This window comes from Grampus griseus (assembly GCF_964374135.1).
Source record: "Grampus griseus genome assembly, chromosome: 10".
In the NCBI taxonomy this organism is placed as follows: domain Eukaryota; kingdom Metazoa; phylum Chordata; class Mammalia; order Artiodactyla; family Delphinidae; genus Grampus; species Grampus griseus.
In genome coordinates, this window is record NC_139004.1 from 38681489 (window position 1) to 38702296 (window position 20808).

At 42.6% G+C, this 20808-nt stretch overlaps 3 protein-coding genes across 6 annotated transcripts in view; 1 reads left to right on the forward strand and 2 right to left on the reverse strand.

Annotated features, from left to right (window-relative positions):
* Positions 1-6578, reverse strand: part of ANKS1A (ankyrin repeat and sterile alpha motif domain containing 1A) — a gene marked incomplete at its 3' end in the record, with an annotated part of 188452 nt that extends 181874 nt beyond the window's left edge. For all 3 annotated transcript variants that reach the window (XM_082663056.1, XM_082663055.1, XM_082663054.1), the window contains exon 1: positions 6274-6578. In XM_082663056.1, the coding sequence (XP_082519182.1) occupies positions 6274-6476 (203 nt within the window). In that variant the 5' untranslated portion in view covers positions 6477-6578. The remainder of the gene's footprint in view (positions 1-6273) is intronic.
* Positions 6579-8216: 1638 nt separating this feature from the next.
* On the forward strand, positions 8217-14906 carry TAF11 (TATA-box binding protein associated factor 11). 2 transcript variants are annotated; one of them, XM_082663205.1, is made up of 5 exons: positions 8217-8469; positions 11235-11383; positions 12916-13003; positions 13356-13452; positions 14121-14906. In XM_082663205.1, the coding sequence occupies exons 1-5, from the start codon at positions 8299-8301 to the stop codon at positions 14249-14251; spliced, it is 636 nt and encodes a 211-aa protein (XP_082519331.1). In that variant the 5' UTR covers positions 8217-8298; the 3' UTR covers positions 14252-14906. The 2 variants fall into 2 exon arrangements, with proteins under 2 accessions (XP_082519331.1, XP_082519332.1); XM_082663206.1 differs by lacking the exon at positions 13356-13452.
* A 131-nt stretch (positions 14907-15037) lies between these two features.
* The window catches only part of BLTP3A (bridge-like lipid transfer protein family member 3A), a 57038-nt gene continuing 51267 nt past the window's right edge, over positions 15038-20808 (reverse strand). The window contains exons 19-21 of the mRNA XM_082664850.1: positions 20467-20575; positions 20235-20341; positions 15038-19828 (exon numbers count right to left, since the gene is read on the reverse strand). Of these exons, the coding sequence (XP_082520976.1) occupies positions 19703-19828; positions 20235-20341; positions 20467-20575 (342 nt within the window). The 3' untranslated portion in view covers positions 15038-19702. The remainder of the gene's footprint in view (positions 19829-20234; positions 20342-20466; positions 20576-20808) is intronic.

Here is a 20808-nt window from a genome sequence, read left to right on the forward strand (position 1 = left end):
GGATTGTTTCACTGTTTCCCGTCTCTAATTTTTGTAACTAAGACACTCAAAAATGAACTTCAGGGACTTCCCTGGTGGTCCAGTCGGTAAGACTCCGTGCTCCCAATGCAGGGGGCCCAGGTTCAATCCCTGGTCAGGGAACTAGATCCCACATGCATGCCGCAACTAAGAGTTTGCATGCTGCAACTAAAAAAGATCCCTCATGCCGCAACTAAGACCCGGTGCTGCCAAAATATAAATAAACAAATATATATATAAAATAGATTCTCTTTTTAAAATTTTTTTTTCAAAACTGAACTTCAATCAGAGAATTAAGGGAGATCGCTGACTTAACAAACTTATGTTAAATTATCTTTTACTACCAGTAGATGCCTTACTCAGTTTAACATTAGGCATGCTCTAGATGTTTAGATATAAAGTAACCACGCTGCAGTCATTCCCAGGCATGCCACCTTTTTTGTTTTGTTTTGTTTTTTTAACAGGGGGACCACGTTCTGCTTTTGAGAAAGCAAAAATGTACAGCAATTCCAAATGAAAGGAAAAGGGTTGCCATCCCAATAAAATTATACTTAAAGAAGTATTTTAAGAAGTTCTTTAAAAATCATTTTTAATGAATTAAGAAGGTTTAGTGGAAGATCCAGAAAACTGCTATCCTAGTAAATAGTTGTATTTTTTGTTGTTATTTTGCTCTTGCATTCTCTTAGAAGAGCAGGAACTTAGATCACACAAATCCATGAGTTCCTGCTTCTAAGGCCTCCCATTCTACATCCTTACATGGTCAGTGTTACACTCCTCAGGATGTTAAAATCATCTTGCTCAAAATAGGCACATTCAAAAGAAATCTAGCCCAGTAGGAGGGCAAAAGTAAAAGGGTCAGCATGAGAAAAAGCTGTCACGTCACTATAATTTCCAAGCTACACATCCATTCTCGGAGGCCATTTCAATAGAATGGTTAGGGTAATCACTCTTTTTTTTTAAAGTATGAATTCCTTAAATAAACATCAGGAATCTTCTTTTTTTTTTTTTTTTTTTGCGGTACGCGGGCCTCTCACTGTTGTGGCCTCTCTCGTTGCGGAGCACAGGCTCTGGACGCGCAGGCTCAGCGGCCATGGCTCACGGGCCTAGCGGCTCCGCGGCATGTGGGATCTTCCCGGACTGGGGCACGAACCCGTGTCCCCTGCATCGGCAGGCGGACTCTCAAGCACTGCGCCACCAGGGAAGCCCAGGAATCCTCTTTCTTTAAAACAATGAATAACTTTGTCATATCTTCTAAATTTGGAGAGAACCCGTTATTGCCCCTCAAATGGGATCCAATTTTCAAAACTTTCCATTCTTCGGGCTTCCCTGGTGGCGCAGTGGTTGAGAATCTGCCTGCCAATGCAGGGGACACGGGTTCGAGCCCTGGTCTGAGAAGATCCCACACGCCGCGGAGCAACTGGGCCCGTGAGCCACAATTACTGAGCCTGCGCGTCTGGAGCCTGTGCTCCGCAACAAGAGAGGCCACGATACTGAGAGGCCCGCGCACCGCGATTAAGAGTGGCCCCCGCTTGCCACAACTAGAGAAAGCCCTCGCACAGAAATGAAGACCCAACACAGCCATAAATAAATTAATTATTTTTAAAAAAAAACAACTTTGCATTCTTCATTCCTTATTTCAGAACCTTTTCATATCTTTGGGAAATTCATGACTGTCTTTGGATAATTTCCCCACCACCCACAGTAGAGTAAAAATCTAGTTTATAGTCAAATTTATTGCTACTGTCTATAAATTTTCAGATTTCTCCAGCAAGCCTCCTTGGCTTCTTTTCTTATTCACTCTTCTCATGCTTAAGAAATCAGCCCTATAGGGCTTCCCTGGTGGCGCAGTGGTTGGGAGTCCGCCTGCCGATTCAGGGGACACGGATTCATGCCCCGGTCCGGGAGGATCCCACATGCCATGGAGCGGCTGGGCCCGTGAGCCATGGCCGCTGGGCTTGCGCGTCCGGAGCCTGTGCTCCGCAACGGGAGAGGCCACAACAGTGAGAGGCCCGCGTACCACAAAAAAAAAAAAAAAAGAAAAAAAAAGAAATCAGGTATAGAACTTTCCTAGACTACGACACAATCTATTCCTCAATTACAACCTTTGGTCTGTTTCTCTGTGCTTCTGAACCTCAGGAGTGCATTTCACTTTACATCATTCACATTGACACATATCAGTATTTAGCTCATAATCCACTTCATAGTTTTAAGCTAATGAATTGTGTTTTCTTTTAACTTTTCCTTTCCTCAGAACGTTCTTCCCTTAGTTGTTAGAACACTTTTAATCCAAATCTTACTGTATTCTCAAACAGAAGTTGCTTTCCTGAAAATCAGTAGTTTCACTATAGCCATAAACATATTAAACTCTCCATCACATGAAAATGTGAGTGCCCTACTATGTGCCCAGGGCTGAAAAATACCGTGTTTAAAAAAAAAAAAAAGTTTAATACAGAGCCTGTCTCAAGCTACAGAATAAAGGCAACCATTCAACAATTAGAAAATGAGACAGTATTATATAAAGTAAAATCCATGCTATTCAGAACCTCTGTAGGACTAGGCATTTTAGATAACTATGCTTTCTAGATAATCTACTGCTTGTCCTTTGAAATAACAAATATTATATTTGAATTATTTAGATAGAAAACTAAAATTTTTTGTACTTTCATTAACAAGCTATACTGAACGTAGTTTAATCTTTATTTGATTGGCTAAGAGTCACAATAAACAGATACTACACCACTAAGCTATAGTGCAGTGATGTTTGGGGCCTAACAAGGTGTGTAGGGCTATATTCATCTATGTTAATAGTCTCAAATTACTGGCGGTGGGAAAAATTATGCTAGCCTTTTATTGCTTTTTCTCTTATTTTGCCAATCTGTCATACAGACATATCATACTACTATAAACACTACAAGGGAACAGACCTTGTATTGGGAGAGGACTAATTTTGACAGACTACCTACTATGTGCCAGGCCTGAGATAAATTTTGCAGTGCATCTAACAACTGGCCTAGCACAAAGCAGAGGATGGGTAAACATTTGGTGGGTGAATGGCATTAGTGTGCCTGCCTGAGCAGGGCCTCTCCCTTATTTACTGTTTCTAATCTGTTGTGGCTTGGAAAACAGATACCCAAGAGTAAAAGAACAGCATTTAAGACATGTCTGGCATGGCACTTTGCACGTGGCAGGTACAGCATGGCAAAACTGTACGTGCTCAACGGAACTGGGGAAGCCTAACAGTGAGCGCTTACAATGTGCCAGAAACTGTGGTGAGCTTCTTCCATACATTACATAAGACAATACCTATAAAACAGATAATATTCCCCCATATCACAGATGTAGAAATTGAGGCTCAGAGTGGTTGAGTAATTCACAGAAAGTCAAGCAGCTAGTCAGTGGTAGCAGCGAAATATGAATCCAGGCAGTCTGACTCCAGAAGAAGTGGTCTGAAGCGTAATACTATACTGCTTCTGAATAAGTATACAGTAAATAAGTGAAGGTCAGAAGGACATGAAGTTCATAACCACATTTTTCCTAGTAGAAGTCTTCTTTGCTGACTTTCTGATCCTCAGCAGGTATGTTCTCAATTGGTGAGGGTTACTATATGTAAAGCAATAAACTGTGAAATCTAGGCAAGCAAAGTATGAGTTGACGTGCTACTGTTCACTGCAGATAACGGGTTCCAAAGAAGTAGAAGCCTGAGAGATCTGTGTGTATTAGGGTCATTAGGGAGGGCTTTAAGAGGTTAAGACCTAAGCCCAAGCAGTATAAGAGAAAAGGGATGGGTGAGAGAGGAGGCATTTTGTAGCTTAAGAATAAGCACAAAGCCTTTGTAGAATGGGGGTGGGGGGTGGGTTGGGTCATAAACATATGAGTAGACAAACATACTTGTGATCCAGAACATTTATATCCACTGCAGCTGTAAGCTCCTATTCCTGCCTGCTTGACTTGGTCACTCCAAACAGCTGGACAAAGGTAGGCTGCAATTGACAATACTAGTGGGGTAGGATATGGCAGCTAATGCAGGGGCCAAATCTGAAGCTACAATTCCACAGCTCTCATTAAATAACCCAGGGTCCTTGAGGTGGGGTGTGTGGGCATAGGAGACCTACCCTCTACTATTTCCAAACCTAAAAAGGGAGGATATGATGACCTAGGGATTATCTAAATGCATGGTTTCATTTTCTCAGAAATCTTTCACTAGGTTTAATCAGAGTCATCTCTAATTAATGACATACCTAGTGTAACTAGTGCCTGCAGATCCTCCCTGCCCCTAGGAGTCACAGGGATGAGAGGCCGGGGCAGCTCTGAGGCCATATACCATCTCGACAACAGATACAGGAGCAAGTCAGAAGGAGTCAGCTCTCTTACACAAGGGAGTGGAGACAACATCCACCCTTTATGACAGAGACTGGACATATTAACATGAGGCCCAAAGTAAAAAAAAAAAAAAGAAAATCAACAAAGATTTTCTAGTCTTGCCTAACTACAAGGTAGTTAAGGGGTGGGGGGGTGGGGGGGTAAGGTATCTCTGGCAAACAGACAAATGCTGTAGTATTCAGTTCATTAGAGACAGGCACCTCCAAACCGGTATGGTCTTTCTCTCATCTCTCAGACATCAGAAATGCAGGAATATCAAAGTAATCCAGGTAAGATTCAAAACCCAATTTATGCATTCGAAGTACATTTATTGAACACTTGTGTCAGGCACTGATATAGGAACTGGGAATATAAACATAAAGACTAAGTCACTCTGAAAGATGGAAGTATAGCCATCCATTATTATTATTTCTTTTTATCACACCCAACCTCTTAAGGCTCCAGACAGAAAGTTCTTCTAGTGACCCACTGGCACCAAATAAGTCTCCTTTCCCACCTCAGTGCCCCTGATCATGGTGTGCCCACTTGGAACGCTCTCATAGTACTTCACCTACCCAAATCCTCACATCCTGCAAAGTCAGCTGAAGTCCCCCTCCTCCTGGAAGCCCTTATCTCCATCTCATCCCACAGTGATGTCTCATTTCTCTGAACTACTAACAGTGAGTACCACCATCAGTTTATGTAGAAATGTATCATTTCCTAATTGATACTTTTATTTATTCAACAAATCCTGAGTACTAACTATGTGACAGCATTGTTCTAGGGGCTGGAAATTGCCGCAAATGGTACTGGTTTTTGCCTCCCCAGAAGAACCCCCTGGGAGAATTCTCTTAGACTGCTTTTTAATATCTTCCTGTATAGACCTGGGTTTGCACTCAGTGCTTAATACCTAACAATTTATTAGAGCCTTGGGCTTTTTAGGTCCAAGCTCACTCAAATTGAAGTTACATAAACTAATGGGGAACAAAAGCGAATGAAGCCATTTCTAAATGAACTTCCACTTCTTAAAAACCTCAAAAGAACAAGGAAGGAAAAGAAAACCGGCTATGAAAGTGCTGCTGAAACAACACATTTTACTCACACTGACAAAGCACCTACAATCCCCCCTCCAAGCCACATAAAAACGACCTTTTTCTCTCAATCCTTACAGCTCCAGATTCAAGTGTTTATTTTAACAACAGACCCTGGAAAAGTTTAAAGCACCCCTCAGCTTCCTAAACAAGTCTTTCTAAAGCTTTATTTTTTGATGAATAAACCCCCTGATGAACCCTGCATATGACACTTAACAGACTAATCCAATGAGATTCACTATAAGGAACCAGAATGGAAGCTTCAAGCACAAGAGGGGCTCAAAGAACACCACTTTGAGCGTGATAAACCCAGAGGCAATTTTAATATAAACAACAAAAGCCACGTCCTGCAGAGCCTGGTGGAAGGTTCCAAGTTCCCAAAAGAAGGGAATCAAGAGAATTTCCTCCAAGGGAACCGCGAGATTCTGCAAGGCGTGGGAGTTTCTGCAGGAGATGAGGGAGATTTAAAATATACATATTTTCTGCTCTAAAGTGGCTTGTGAGATACAACAGCTGGCACCCAACAGCGGGCGAGGGTGAAACCCGGCTGTGCCATGCGGCGGAGGCTGCCACCTGGGCACTCCCACCATTCTTCGCTGCCGGGTTAGGCGAGACGAGGAGAGCCTGACGCCGCGCGGACCCGCACCGGCGACCCTCGCCCCTTGGGCCGCCTGCCCTCGCCCCAGGGCACCCCGCAAACCCACCCCACCAGGGCCTCCGGAGCCCCGATCTCTCTGGGGACCCAGGAGACGGGCAAGGGAAGGGGGGTCTCCAGGCAGCTGCCCAGCCCCGTAGCGTTACCCACCTGAGCAGGCTGGATAGGGGATGGCTCGAGGAGCCAAGACCACCACCGCCGCCGCCGCCGCCGCCGCCGCCGCCGCCTCCCCCTGAGCCCCCGCTGCCGCCGCCCCCGAAGCCTGAGGAGAGCCGCTTCCCGGACAGCAGCTTCTCCACGGCCGGGAGGTGTCCGGTGCGGGCCGCCTCCAGCAGCTCCTGCTCCTTCCCCATCCCCAGGGCCGCCGCCCCCTGGACCCCCTTTCCGGGGCCGCCGCCAAGCCTGTTCTGGCTCGCAAACTTTCGGTCTCCGGGCAACGCGCCCCCCAAACCGGCCGGGACACCACCCCCCTCCCCCCGCCTTTTCCCCCCAGGAGCGCGTCACTTCCGGGATCCGGCGTCACGCGTCAGAGCGCCCCCGAGCCCCGCCCCCTTGCCCACCTAGCTGGGCGGGGCTCAGCGAGCGGGAGCAGGTGGTTGTGGTCTGCGCCAAGTGCACCCCGCTGCGCAGAGATAGGCCTCCCAGGTCAAGAAGAGAGCGTCGCAGGGTCACCCGCTGTATAAGTGGAAGGGAAAAAACGCGGTTCACCTGTCTGCGCCTCCCGAAGTGCGCTCCTTTTCCAAAGGTTTTGGGAGCTCGCAGGACACAAAATACGGTAATTCATCCAGGCGTGTAGAAACAAAGAGAGGAATATGGTAACGCGCACCTACATTTCCAAGGCCATTCCTTCTGAACACATAAATATGTAATGGGTGTGGGAATCTAGTGATAAAGACGTGAGTAAAATGCCCGCCTCCGTACCGCAATGAGGAAACAGAGGAAAATTTTAAAAGGGAAATATCCGCACTTCATGCTCCCAATCCCTGAAATGGCTCGTTAAAGCGAAACACTCAAAGGAAATATCTCCCTCCCAGTAGGATTTGTTTCCCCTTACTTTTTTTTTTTTAAGCCGCCCCCGAGGCATGCGGGATCCTAGTTCCCGGATCTGAGATCGAACCCGCCCCTCTTGCAGTGCAAGTGCGGAGTTCTAACCACTGGACCGCCAGGGAAGCCCCTATTTCCTCTTACTTTTTTTTTTTTTTTTTTTTGCGGTACGCGGGCTTCTCACTGATGTGGCTTCTCCCGTTGCGGACACAGGCTCCGGACGCGCAGGCTCAGTGGCCATGGCTCACGGGCCCAGCCGCTCCATGGCATGTGGGATCCTCCCGGACCGGGTCACGAACCCGTGTCCCCTGCATCGACAGGCGGACTCTCAACCACTGCGCCACCAGGGAAGCCCTCCTCTTACTTTTGATGACATTAACCAAAGTGACATTAAAAGTCAGATTTGTAAAACCGACCCCAATCTTGAGTCCTCGTGAATTGGGAAAATCATACAATTGCGTAGAATCCGCCTGTTTTTTGTTTGTGGTGCTAGGACTGTTCCTGGCTCGAAGTAGACGCTCAGTAGTTGTGGAGTTAATACTGCATTGTTTAAATTCTGTTCAAGCTGTATGACTATTTTCTTTCTTTTTAGGTGCTTGAGGAACGGAAGAGAAACGCTGGCAATTCAATGTTAACACAAGCCCGAGGTCTCTGTCCAATTGAACTGTAAGAGGTTGAGTTCCTGCCTGCGTTTGCCCGGTAGCCGCATCCCACAAGGGCGAACAACGGAATTGAGTTTTCTCCTGTCCCCAAACTTTACTCTGAGGAAAGCGGATTAAGGACGGAGTTCACTGACACTGCGTTTTGAGAAAGACGGAAAGGAAAAAGAAGCCCTTCAGTAAACAACAAAGCTCTCCTTTACAAATGCTGGTTTCCCAAGGTGGAAAATCCACAAACTGATTTCCGTGCCCTCAATTTTCCCTCTCCCCACCGCCACCAAATCAGAAGTAAATCGGAGCCGTGAAGTCCTCTAGGCGCGCCTCTAAATGACCCCGCGGAGGAGCGGTATGGGTGATGTCATAGCAGCGCGACGACAGGAAGTAAGCTCCTGGGCTGCGGTGCTGCGCGGAGTCCCGAGGTCCTGAGTCTGACAGCATCGCGATCTCCTCTCCCATCTTTCTTCTCGCCGCCATGGATGATTCCTGCGAGTCGCCCACGGAAAAAGGTGGAGAGACAGGGGAGTCAGATGAGACGGCCGCTGCTCCTGGAGGCCCGGGGGTTACTGACGCGGACGGAATCCCGGAGGAAACTGACGGAGACGCAGATGGGGAATTGAAAGAGGCCTCGGCTGGAGAAGGCGAGGTAGGGAGAGATGTGTTGATGAGGCCGGAGGAGTTGTGTCACTGGCTGCTTGACAGGCTTCTTGGTTGGTCCCTCCCAAGCTAAGATAGTGACCCTTTAGATCTGCCATCGCGGGGTTGGGGGGAGAGAGGAGACAAAACCTTCAGAGCCGGTTCAGTTCCCGAGACCCAAGCACTGGGTCAGTATTTTTAATCCCTGCCCTTAGGCGTTAAAGCTACTTCTAAGGGAATTTCAAATTGCCTCTTGGTTTTCCTGGTGAGGAAATTGAGGTCAATGCCAATCAACACTGAAACTTAGGGCAAAAGCTAGAACCCAGGATTCCTAGTACCACTTTCACCTCAATATGGTTTCTTAGATATTGTTTAAGTGTAACTTTGTCATTATAGGCTGCGGAGTCGTCAAAGGGAGACTTTGAGGTAGTTACTAATTTAGTCACGTTCTTATCCTCTTCGGACATTTCACTGCTACCAGTGACCTGGGTGCTAATGTCCAAGGGTCTTTATAGCACCAAACCTATCAATTGTGCCATCCCAAGAGTTCAGCAGTGTTGCTCCGCTGAGCATCAGTCAGGATACTAGAATCTCAGCGTTCTCTAGGTTCCATTTCTAAAGGTAGATTCTTGGGGTCTTAGAGCTATAATTCCTGTTTGAATGTAAGTGTGAGAGCATGGGTGAAGACATTGAATTAAATGGAAACAGACTTTCAGAGCATAAAGTTGTATCAAAATATATAAAGTTAAGAACTGTTAGAAAAAGAAAAATGTGACAAAACTACTTTAAGAAGGAACTTTAAAAACAGATCTCAAGGACAGAAAGGATTTAAGTAATAATTAGCTTAGTCCAGTAAAAAGCTCACTACATACAGAAATTTGCACCTAGAAGATAAAAAAAATTTCTGATGCTTGTGAAACACTTTTTTAAATTGATCATATACCAGACCACAAAGAAAAGCATAAATTCTTAAAAGTAGAAATCATAACAGATCATATCCTGTTAGTACAGTGCAATAGAACCTGAAATTAAAAACAAAAATTTCTCCCACTCCCACTCCCTCCAAAAAACTAACACCTGGACATTTTAAACTAGTTTCTAGATAGCTTTTGGATTAAAGAAATTAACAAAGAGAATGCCACGTCAAATCCAATGGGATTTGACCAAAACTTTATTTAAAGAAAAATTCATAACCTTACATATTTTTACTAACAAACAAGAGATATTGAAAATAAGCACCCAGCTCAAGAAACCAGAAAAAGAACAAAATAAACCAGAAGAATGTAGGAGCAAGGAATTAATCAGGATGAAAGTAGATGTTAATGAATTAGTGCTTTAAAAACATAAACAATAAAATTAAGACCTGGTTATTTGAAATGTAAATGTACAACATTATGAAATAAGAAAGGGCTATAGGCACTGATATGGAGATCTTTAAGCTTTAAGAAAATTTGATGTTCAAGTTTAGAACAAGTAATTTTGAAACTTCAAGAAAAATGGCTCATTTTTAAGGATAATATAAATCACCAAAATTGAAGCACAGAGAAGTTAGAAAATTTGTATATATCAGTAACTAGAGAAGAAGTTGAAAAGGTTGTTAAAGATTTACTGCCTTCGCTCTCAACATACTTCTCATATTCCTGTATGAGTTTAAATGTGAGCTTCTCTTTAAGGAAACAGAAGTTAAATCTCATTAATGAGGTTTGTTGTATCCTTAGAGTCTATATTGTTGGAGGGGATGAAGTTTGGATTTTTTTGTCATTATTAAACAGATATTAAACATCTAGTATGAGTAAAACAATGGTAAATATTTATGTGAGGAGAGATAAATAAGAGACAAACCTATCTTCAAAAAGTTGTCAGTCTAGGGGCTTCCCTGTTGGCACAGTGGTTAAGAATCCGCCTGCCAATGCAGGGGACACGGGTTCGAGCCCTGGTCCGGAAAGATCCCACATGCCGCGGAGGAACTAAGCCCATGTGCCACAGCTACTGAGCCTGCGCTCTAGAGCCCGCGAGCCACAACTACTAAGCCCGCGTGCCTAGAGCCCGTGCTCCGCAAGAAGAGAAGCCACTGCAATGAGAAGCCCGTGCACCGCAACAAGGAGTAGCCCCCAATTGCTGCAATGAGAGAAAGAACGCGCACAGCAACAAAGACCCAATGCAGCCAAAAATAAATTAATTAAAAGAACTAAAGAATAAATAAAGTTATCAGTCTAGTAATGGGAAGTAAATATTTGCATGATACAGTGGTATTGAAAGATAGGAAGAAAAGAGCCCTACATGTGGGAGAAGCTCACTTTAAAGTCCCAAATTCAAAAAAACACTGCTTTGATGAGAAGGTGCCTCCTTTTTAATATTCTTTCCACATGGAATCATCATCAGTAAAGAGATCTATAGATTTAGACAAAGAAGAGCTGGCTGGGTGGAGAGGACTTTTATGACATCCCCTCTAAAGAATGAGGTCAGAAGAGGATCAGGGGGAGTGGTTTTCATGATCCTTGGCACTACATTGCCCTTGTAAACAGATAACTGGAACTAGGATCATAGCTAACCTGGAAAACTGGACTATTTAGTAGGTTTTCTTTCCACAGCTGGGCTGAAAACTCCTTTAGGAGAGACAGGGTAGCTTATATTTGATGGTACAGCCAATGCCTGGAACCAAAAACTACAAAAATAAGTGGATTTGTTGTGTTGTAATGAGAAATGATGTCTTCTTACCTTACCCAAGTCTGGGAAGTAGACCAAATGTATAAAGGGTTTCTTTTGTCTTCTTAGCTCAAGAGTCAGGATATCTCAGATTTAACAGCAGTTGAAAGGGAAGACTCATCATTACTTACTCCTGCAGCCAAAAAACTGAAAATAGATACCAAAGAAAAGAAAGAGAAGAAGCAGAAAGTGGATGAAGATGAGATTCAAAAGATGCAGTAAGTCACTTTTCTGATCTTTCCCCTTTCAAGGCTCTAACCTGACCACACAAAGTTAATACATTTTTCTTGTCCTTAAATTTTTTTTTTCTTTTTTAAACTCAAAAGAAAATAAAGCACTTAATATTTTATTATGTTATGGTATAGAAAATATAAGTAAAAAGAAAAATATCACCATACCACTAAAATAAACACTGTTAATATTTTGATGTATATTCACCAAGATATTTTCTTTACACATATAAATCTATAAATTAAATTAAAAATTTCAAAGATGTTAAAGACTGTTTGTAACCTGTTTTCCACATTATATATGGTAAATGTTTTCCATGTCATTAATTATACATCTAGGTCATAATTTTCTTCAAAATGGAAATAGATTCATTATGTTTTCTGATAGTAAAAATGGTATGGGTTCATTACAAATAATTCAGAAAATACAGAAAAATAGAAAAAATAATTACTTATAATTCCACCACCCAGAGTTTACCCAGGGTATATATTTGGGTATATACCTTTTCAGATATATTCTTTAATGTTTGATATGTCAGTATATAGCTAAATATTTTCATGTCAGTAAATATGCCCATAAATCATCATTTTTAATGGCTGCATTGTATTCCATTATGTGGATGAACTATGATGTAATCTATTTCTGTAGTTCTGGTTTTTTTTTTTCTCTTTTGACAACATTATGATCAACATCTTTGAGCACATCTTTGCATACTTGTCCATTTACTTCCTAAAATAAACTCCTAGAAGGTAATTGGTAGTTTAAACAGTATGAACATTTTCAAAGGTTTTTCATTTGTATTTCCAGATTCTCCAAAAAGATTGTTCCACCTCACAGTCTACCAGCATGTATGAGTTTGTGTCCTCCCATCCTCACTAATACCATGCTTTTTAACACTTCTTTATCTGTTTTATGAAAAATGTTAATCTTTCTTTAGTTCATCATTTTAATTTCTTTAGTTAATACTGAAGCTTAATTTTTTTCCTCTCTATATATTGGCCATTGGTATATTTTATAAATTTCCTATTCACTTCCTTTGCTCATTTTCTAAAATTGGTATGGCCATCTTTTAATTTATTTGAAAATTTAACTATATATTAAGATTATTAACCCTTTTCCATATATTTTATAAAATTTCCCCTTAATCTGTTAATGTTGGAAACTACTGGTTTGAATATAAATTTACATATTAAATTTTTATCTTTAATGTGAAGCGTAGCCTTATGGGGAGAGAGAGCCTAATGCTGAAAACATAACCTGTATAGTGTGATTCAATGACCCAACGTTGTTGTTTTTGTTCTTAGTGAAGTAAGAAAGGAACTCGTATTTCACTTATTGTCAAGTTCCGTAAGAGTAGAGATGCTTTCTCTTCATTCCTCATAAACACTAAGCCTAATACTATTGATCCCTTGAAAAATTTATTTTTTAAATATCTGAGACTTGCTTTTATTGACATAATAATATACATCTTAAGTATTCATTCTTATAAGTGAACTTAATTACCTGAATCTTTGTCTAGAATCCTGGTTTCTTCTTTTTCTGAGGAGCAGCTGAACCGTTATGAAATGTATCGCCGGTCAGCTTTCCCTAAGGCAGCCATTAAAAGGGTAAGGATGGACTACCACACTCATTTCCATGAGCTATGAGAACTGAATGAGACTCAAGAGCTGTATCCATTGGCATTTTGAAGTGAGGTGTTAGGCAAGTTGGTGGAACATTTAGGCAGGAAAATAAAAATAGCATGCCCCTCAATAATCTGACCAGTTGTAATTTTGTATTCTAGGGATAGGGTCTCAACAAATAGAATAGGCCATTATACACCTGAATCCTTTTGTTTTACTGGTGTCAATTTCAGATCCAGCCTTTAGTGAACTCTTTCAGTGCAGAGCTCTTATGGGTACTATGTTCCAAAGCCAGTCCTTGACTACCTTAATCACAGTCTTTTGTCCTTCTTTCAAGCTGATCCAGTCCATCACTGGTACCTCTGTGTCTCAGAATGTTGTTATTGCTATGTCTGGTATTTCCAAAGTTTTCGTCGGGGAGGTGGTAGAAGAAGGTGAGTGGTGTTGGTCTAAATACTGGATTGAGCCTGTGGTGGTCTTATTTCCAAGAATATCTATAGTGAGGGACTTATTAAGGCACCAGTGGTGGTTTCCATTTACACTATAAAGGGAGCCTTGCATTCAGGAGAGCATGAACATTATTCCTTGAAAATTTCAATACTGGAAGGCCTGGAAACACCTAGGAAATCTGCCCTCCTGATTCCTGTCCTCAGCCCAGGGTGACAGAAGCAGACTCTGTATTTTCCTCCAATGGATTTTGCTCATTTCTGCTGCCAAAAGTAAAGGTACAAAAAAAAGCAGTCACTGGGGCTGACCAGTGTGGTATGGTGAGTAGTTGTCCCTGATGTTATGATCCCTGGGAACTGCCCCCTGTCCATCAAGTAAAGAACCTGGCTGCTGCCCATTGCTAATTTCTAGCTGGTGAAATACCTATTCTTTTAAGGAGAAGATATGTTTTAAACTGTTGCCTATGATAATACCTGATGTGGGATATACTAAAGCTAACATGATACATTTTATAGCGTTCTCTTAAGAAGGGAAAATGTGTTGGTTTATTTCTTTAGCAAGCTTAAGAGAGTTAATGAGAATTACAGGACTCAAAAGGATTGTAATACATAAGCTCTTGTGTGATAATGAAACTCTCTCCTTGCCCTCTGTTTAGCACTGGATGTGTGTGAGAAGTGGGGAGAAATGCCACCGCTACAACCCAAACATATGAGGGAGGCTGTTCGGAGGCTGAAGTCGAAGGGGCAAATTCCCAACTCGAAGCACAAAAAAATCATCTTCTTCTAAACCACAGTCTAGAAGGGCCTGGTACTGAAGGAAGAAGTACTCATTCCAGACTTTCTATTGCATGAGACTCTCTGCACTGGTGCTTTAGTATCTCAGTCCTCGAAGGATTCCATGATGCTTTAATCTCTTCCTCAAAACTCTCATATTCATTATACCTTGAAGGCATGCAGCCTGTTTCATACTTGCCTTGACTAAATATTGGGACCTCTGAGTGCATTCTGAGGCATTTAACTATTACTGGATAGTTGTTGGAAGAAGAAAGGTTGATGAACCTTAAGCATCTTCTGGACAGGAATGCTGCTTTCAGAAAGAAAACCCTTCCAAGACGGTTTGACGGTTTCACATTGAAGCCTGAAGTTGCAATGACTTAGGTTGTTTCTTACATTTGGTTTTAAGTAAATGAAACAATCAGAAACTTTTGACTTGTGATACTCTACCATGAAGGACACGGTGACAGCAGGAGTAGTGGAATAGTCTGTCCTTGTAAACATTTTGGTGAGTGATCATTAAACTGTTTTCCAACTTGCCATGTTTGCATTCATTTTCTGTCTAGCAGGTTGGAATGGTGGGGAGAAGTTCATCGTTCTTTTTTGGTGTCAGAATAAAACTGGTCTTGGCTTTTTTGTGAAAATTTGAGCCCTCCCCATTTCCTACCAGAACCAATAAAATTTTATCTCATAAAAGAGTACTTAAAGTACTTAAAAACAATGTAAAAACCCGTATGTTTCAATTGCTATAAACAGATATACCAGAACCAATACTGTTTAATAAGTTTAATTTGCTTTTTTCAAGTGGTTCACAGAACCAGTACACTCAAGGTTTGATTAGGTACTGCAACATTAATATTTCCCAATACTGACCAATATTCCAGTTCATTGGATACATTCTCATTGTTTTCCTCACGTAGAGGGGAATGGAGTGACCTTTTATTGACAGTGATTAGCAGTAATAAGGCTACTGTAATATAATTGGCAATCTCCAAGAATTCTTTCCTCTCAATCATTTGGTGTCATAAGGAGAGGGGTTTTGAAGCTGTTCTCTTTTGAAGCTTTCCTGAGCATGTCTTAGTAAAGATTCCAATTCTGTTTAGCACCCTGAGTGGGGGAAACAGCTTGGACACACAAAGTTGGACAAATATGGATTTTAGTATCTTACGTTAAAACTCATGGCTTTAAACGTGTAGTTAGCCAATGGAGAAGACACTTCAGTAGTGTATTCCACAAAGAAATGCTGTAAGACTCAGGCTAAATCTTGACCAAAAACTAATATATTGAAGGGAGAAACAAAAACAGATCTCTTAACTCTCAGAGGGAGCTTTTTAAGTGGTTATAAGAACTATACCTATTGCAATTTGAGATACTGGATATGGCTGAAATTTACAGATAATAAAGAAGGAAGTTCACATCCCAAGTCTAGCCACTTAGCAAAGCCTCACAGTTTAAGGTTATCTGAGAGTGTTTCCCCTTGTATCTGTTGTAAGAGAGGGAGAAAATAATCCCCATTCAACAACAGCTACTATCCATACCTACCCAGAGGTGAGTGGGAATATTCCTATTCTAGCAGAAGGTGGGGGAAGATCCTGGGGAAGGCCATAGTCCCTGAAAGGATAGGACATCACACCAGAATCTCTTGAAACAGTAATTACTATGGTAAATCACAAGGCAATGACACAGCTCTTGCAGTTCTCAAATAACCATCCTACTAGCTTGTGTAGCAATGTTGTTTCCATAGTTCTGTGATATTACTGTAACTGTTTTTGCAAGTTTAGGCAAGTATTAACTAGGGGAGAGAAAAAAAACACAAACCCTTAGTTTAAAGGTTTGGAATGGAAACTTCCCATTATCACTATGTTCAAACTATCTCTTCTTTCTACTACCCACTGAACTAGCCTGTGGGGAAACTGATGTAAATGGGTTAAATGGAAGCATTTATGTTATGGGGTATGTGAGGGGTGGCTTATCCCTTGTATATTCCATAGACAGGAACCATTCCTTTCAGAACCATGAAAAAGGGTACGTGAAGGTTGAGGCCTGTGGCAAAATGAGGGTCAGATTAAATACACAGCAAAAAGCAGCCATCACGAGAATAGAACCTACTCCTTCTGTCCTAAGTCTAATAAACTAGGTTAATTATTCCAGTGAGTTGAAAACAGAATTTGAGATGGATAACCGTCCCTGCAGCTCAGCTAAGAGAGATTTAAACCAGTCCATATGCACTAAAGCTCATCTCTAGTGTATCTGTGTAAACAGGAACTCTAGACAATCACAGATGATACATAGGTGTAAATGCTTCACAGCTGAAATGGTGATGTGCGGTGGCTGAAGCCTTTTGAGGGGGAGCGGTGCTATCACTCCAGACATTTTCTTGAGGTATTGTTATTTCTTGTTCACAGAGTCTTAGAGCTTCAAGGCAGAAATTGTAAGCAGTCCAAAGGAGCTGATACTACTATGTTTTCCTTCTGCCTTTTTCCTTTACATTTATCCTGAGGACTACCAACAAGGTCACATTTCTTCATTATGAAAGTCATTCTTCCCCCAATGAATAGGAGTATGAAGTTATACAAGATGATTTTTACTAAAATTCCATGGGACATTGACCCCAACCACATTTCCTGAGGCAAGAACTTCAAGACACAATGCCCAAAGCTGTCACATAAGGAAATTCAAATTCTAGGGCTCCATTTGTCACATGGACAGGAGCGCCAGAGAGCCCAGAAAACCTGACTGAGCTCTGCTCATTAAAGGGGTGAGCCTCAGTGCTTGCCAGATTTGTTTCTATTGCCTCCCACCAAGCACAAGCTTAAAGTGAGGGTGTACCAAGCAATTCTCTGCATGGAGGGACACAGTGGGTAGAAAAGGAGGGGAAAGGAAGAGAATCAGAATGTGATTTTATACCAATTCAGGTGAACCTAAGGTTGAATAATTCTATTTTCTGGCTACTGGCTCTCCCTCCTCCCCCTTTAAACACATTAGAAATGCCATACTTGAGAGGAGCAGTGATTCTTTTTGTTCATCGTTCTGCCTTTGAAAGAGGCACTTAAGGGGGAGTCTGTGGAAGGATGCAGTTACCCTCTCCGTTGTATATCACCAAATAGCCCTAGTTTTCCATAATTCCTCTTGGAAAACCATCATGCAAGGATTCCTCTTAAACCTTCTGTACCCATACAGTTTCTGCCAGCACCATTTCTTGAACAATGACCTCTAGAAGTTTCTGATTTGCTACGAGAAGTGCTTTCTTTTACCTAAGGCTAATAGGTACGGCCCTAGAGCTAGTATTTTGGGACCTGAAGAACATGTCCCTGCTCTTGACTGAATATCTGATCTAACACTACCCTCAGCTTTCATCTTTCCAGAACTGGGGCCAACATTTTAAAGATGTATCCACATGTGGAAGTACCTCCACCACCTGATAATTTTTGCTGTTCTCTGGACCTTTACCCTCTTCACCATATACTTTGTAAATAAGGTCACTAGAAGTGCACAGATAATTTAAGACATTACCATGGCCTTGCATGAGGTGCTGTTTTCTGTGTTGGCTCCACGTGCCCTTCCTGATGACGCAGTCGGACTTTTGGCCACAGCAGCACACTGACCCCTCCTCCCTCTCAGCAATGCTTAGGTTTCTTTCCTGAGTTCTAACAGAGCTCACTGCCTCGCTGGTTGCTGATTCTCCCATAAGTGCATTACTTCACACTTACACAGAACCTCACCTGCCACTTTCCTGAGTATTCACAGCCCAGTCTGTGAATCTTCTGCAATTTCACTTCCTTTTTTTCAATTTCTTCTGATTTATCTTTCACTGCCTGGAAGCAGTGACATTTGATTGCACTGTAATATCCCACTTTCAGGTTATTTATAAAATTCTTAGATAAGGTTAAACCAAGCATCAACCCATAGGGAAATTACCCTGTTAACATTCTCTCTAGAAAGGTATTTATTTTTAAGTCTCTACGTTGTTTCCTAAGCATGACAGAACATTCCCATAATCTCATAGTAATTGTTGTTTTTAAGATTACCTTAGTGACGAACCACAACAAAAAGTCTGTAAAAGTCTGAGCAAATTAGATCTTGTTCCTTCTTGAACACATTTTTCTTTTTATCCTCAAAAAACTAGAATATACAAGTCAGGCATGATTTCCCATAAAGGAAACCATTTTATCTTTCCTTCAGTAGGTCATGTGTGACTAAGACTTTAGTGACACTACTAAATCACTATTTTGCCATCTTGCCAATTCAAGGTGAGTTAGCTGATGAACCTTTGTCCAACACAGCTTGAAGTATATCACAGAGCAGTATGGATGAAGATGGAGTGTTGGTAAAGAATTTGGTAGTAAAGAGAAAGGGGGAAATAGCTCTTTCATCAGGCAGGGGCAAAACCTAGCTAGGTTGAAGGGTTTTGTTTTGCTTTGTCTTTTACTTAAGTCAAACTAACATGATTTTAAAAAGCCACAGCGATAGAGGGGGGTGAGAGGAAACAGGCTGAGATGTTAATGTTACAGTTTAAAACACATTTTTCGCTCCCAAACAACCAAGTGCTAATGAGAGTGCTGGTAGAAAGTCATAGTGCTGGGAAAGCAGATGCGCCAGGGACCCCGGGGAGACAGGAAATAACCTGTGAGGTGCAGCTGTGGAAGAGAGACAGGACACAGCCAGCAACAGCGGCGCAGAACCAAGCTCCCCTACAGATCCTCACCATGTCATGCCTTCAACCTAGCTCAGGGTGAATAGTTTCTTCTTAAATTTCAAACAAATTGCATTATAGAAGGGAAAGATGATACAAGTGAGCTGCTACTGTTGTTTACTTCCTACCACAGCATCACAGAGATGAAAGCATCACAGAAAGAAAGCTTAACCCTGAAAAATCTGATTGTAATATGAGCCAAGATGACATGAGCTTGGTTTCCTTTCCAAACAAGGCAGAATCCATGTCTCGTTTATTCTGGTGCCTCCCCAGGCTCCCGCCTTGCTGGCTATTTCCTGTTCCACTCTACTACCGTGGCCGAAGCTCAGGCCAAGGACTTCTCAGGTCGACTACAGGAAGCTCTGGAACATAGAATCTTTGATGGCTCTGTGGGTGACCAACTGAGGAGATGGGTACTCTGCCTTGTTCACACAGGTGGAGCAAGCAAATGTCTCTGCTATGAAACCAGACGGTGAAATGACCCTACAGTGTTGAGGAGATTCCACCTAGTGTGCAGAGGGCCAAAAGGCTTTATACAGGAAATACGTGATGCCTGAGCCACACACAAAGCTGCCCCCAACTTCCTGGAACGTGGTAATACTTTGCCCTGTCTTCCATCCAAGTCAGAACTGCTAGTAGAAAGGACACCACGAGGAGTGAGTTGAGCATCCTTAGCTGACTTGTCCAACCCTGGATGGTGCCTGTCGCAGGTGGTGCGATTGCTGGTGATCTCCTCCTCTCTCCTTGGCACAGATGGCTGAGCCACTGCTGTCAGAGCTCAAAGAGGGGGTTATATTTCCTAATCTCCTGAAGAAGTTTCTCTTTATCCTGGTTGGCATGAGCCAATGCTTGTTTAGTTTCTATAAGTTCCTTTTGTAGGGTAGGCAGTTCTTGTACCTGAGGAACAATTAGTAATTCACAGTGAATAAATAAGGTAACACACCTTGCAGAAACATCCAGTAAGGGAACGAGGAGTAAGAATTCAAGCAGAACAACCCACAAGTTTGGTCAATGATCAAGAGAACCCAACTAGATATTTCCTAAGAGCCTAAACCCCTCTTCAGAGTTCATCAGTTGCAGGGACAGCAACAGGTGGAAGATGTCATCAGCAACTATTCATCTCCAGCTCCTGACTTACATCCTCTGTTCAGCATTTCTAGAAGCTGCTGCTAGGTGACAGGAACCCAGACCACCCAGCTGTACCCAGCACAAGCAACCTTTTCAGCCCTCTGAGTTTTACCCGCTTCTGTGATTACAGCCCCTAAGGGTTTATGGGAAAGGTACTGTTCAGTTATATCCTCACCTGTGGACCAAAAGCCTCCCCTGTGGGCACAGGAAACACCTGTTCTTTTGGGGGCTGCCTCTTCTCACTTTTAAGTACTTCGGCTGATGGTCTGTCCTGAGCAGCAGCTGGAAAAAAGTAAAGGTTCTAAATGACAAGCTGCCAGCAACGTGCAGACTATTCCTAGTTGTCACCTATTCCTTTACAGGAGCAAAAAGGCAGAGAAGCCGGGAGGCTGACAAGCCCAACTCACCGCCTATGTGGAACACACCGTCGTCACTCCGCTTCAGCACAACGTGCTCCACGGCTAGAGTGATGGGGATGGGGCCTGGAGAGGTCGGATAGATGGGGGGGATATCGTCCTATAGGAGAGAGAGAAACCACATGATGCCCCCAACCAGCTCAGAGCAACTTAGGTAACAAGCCATGCTTCCACCATTGAGCTGGAAGCACTTTTATGTCAAATGTATGTTTATCCATACATTCTTGTGAGATGTGAGAGGCATAATTGAGTCTCTCCCACTCTAGAGGTGGTGAGACTGAGGACATGATAACCTAATGGGCTTGCACAGTCATGCTGCATGCCAAGGGTCAG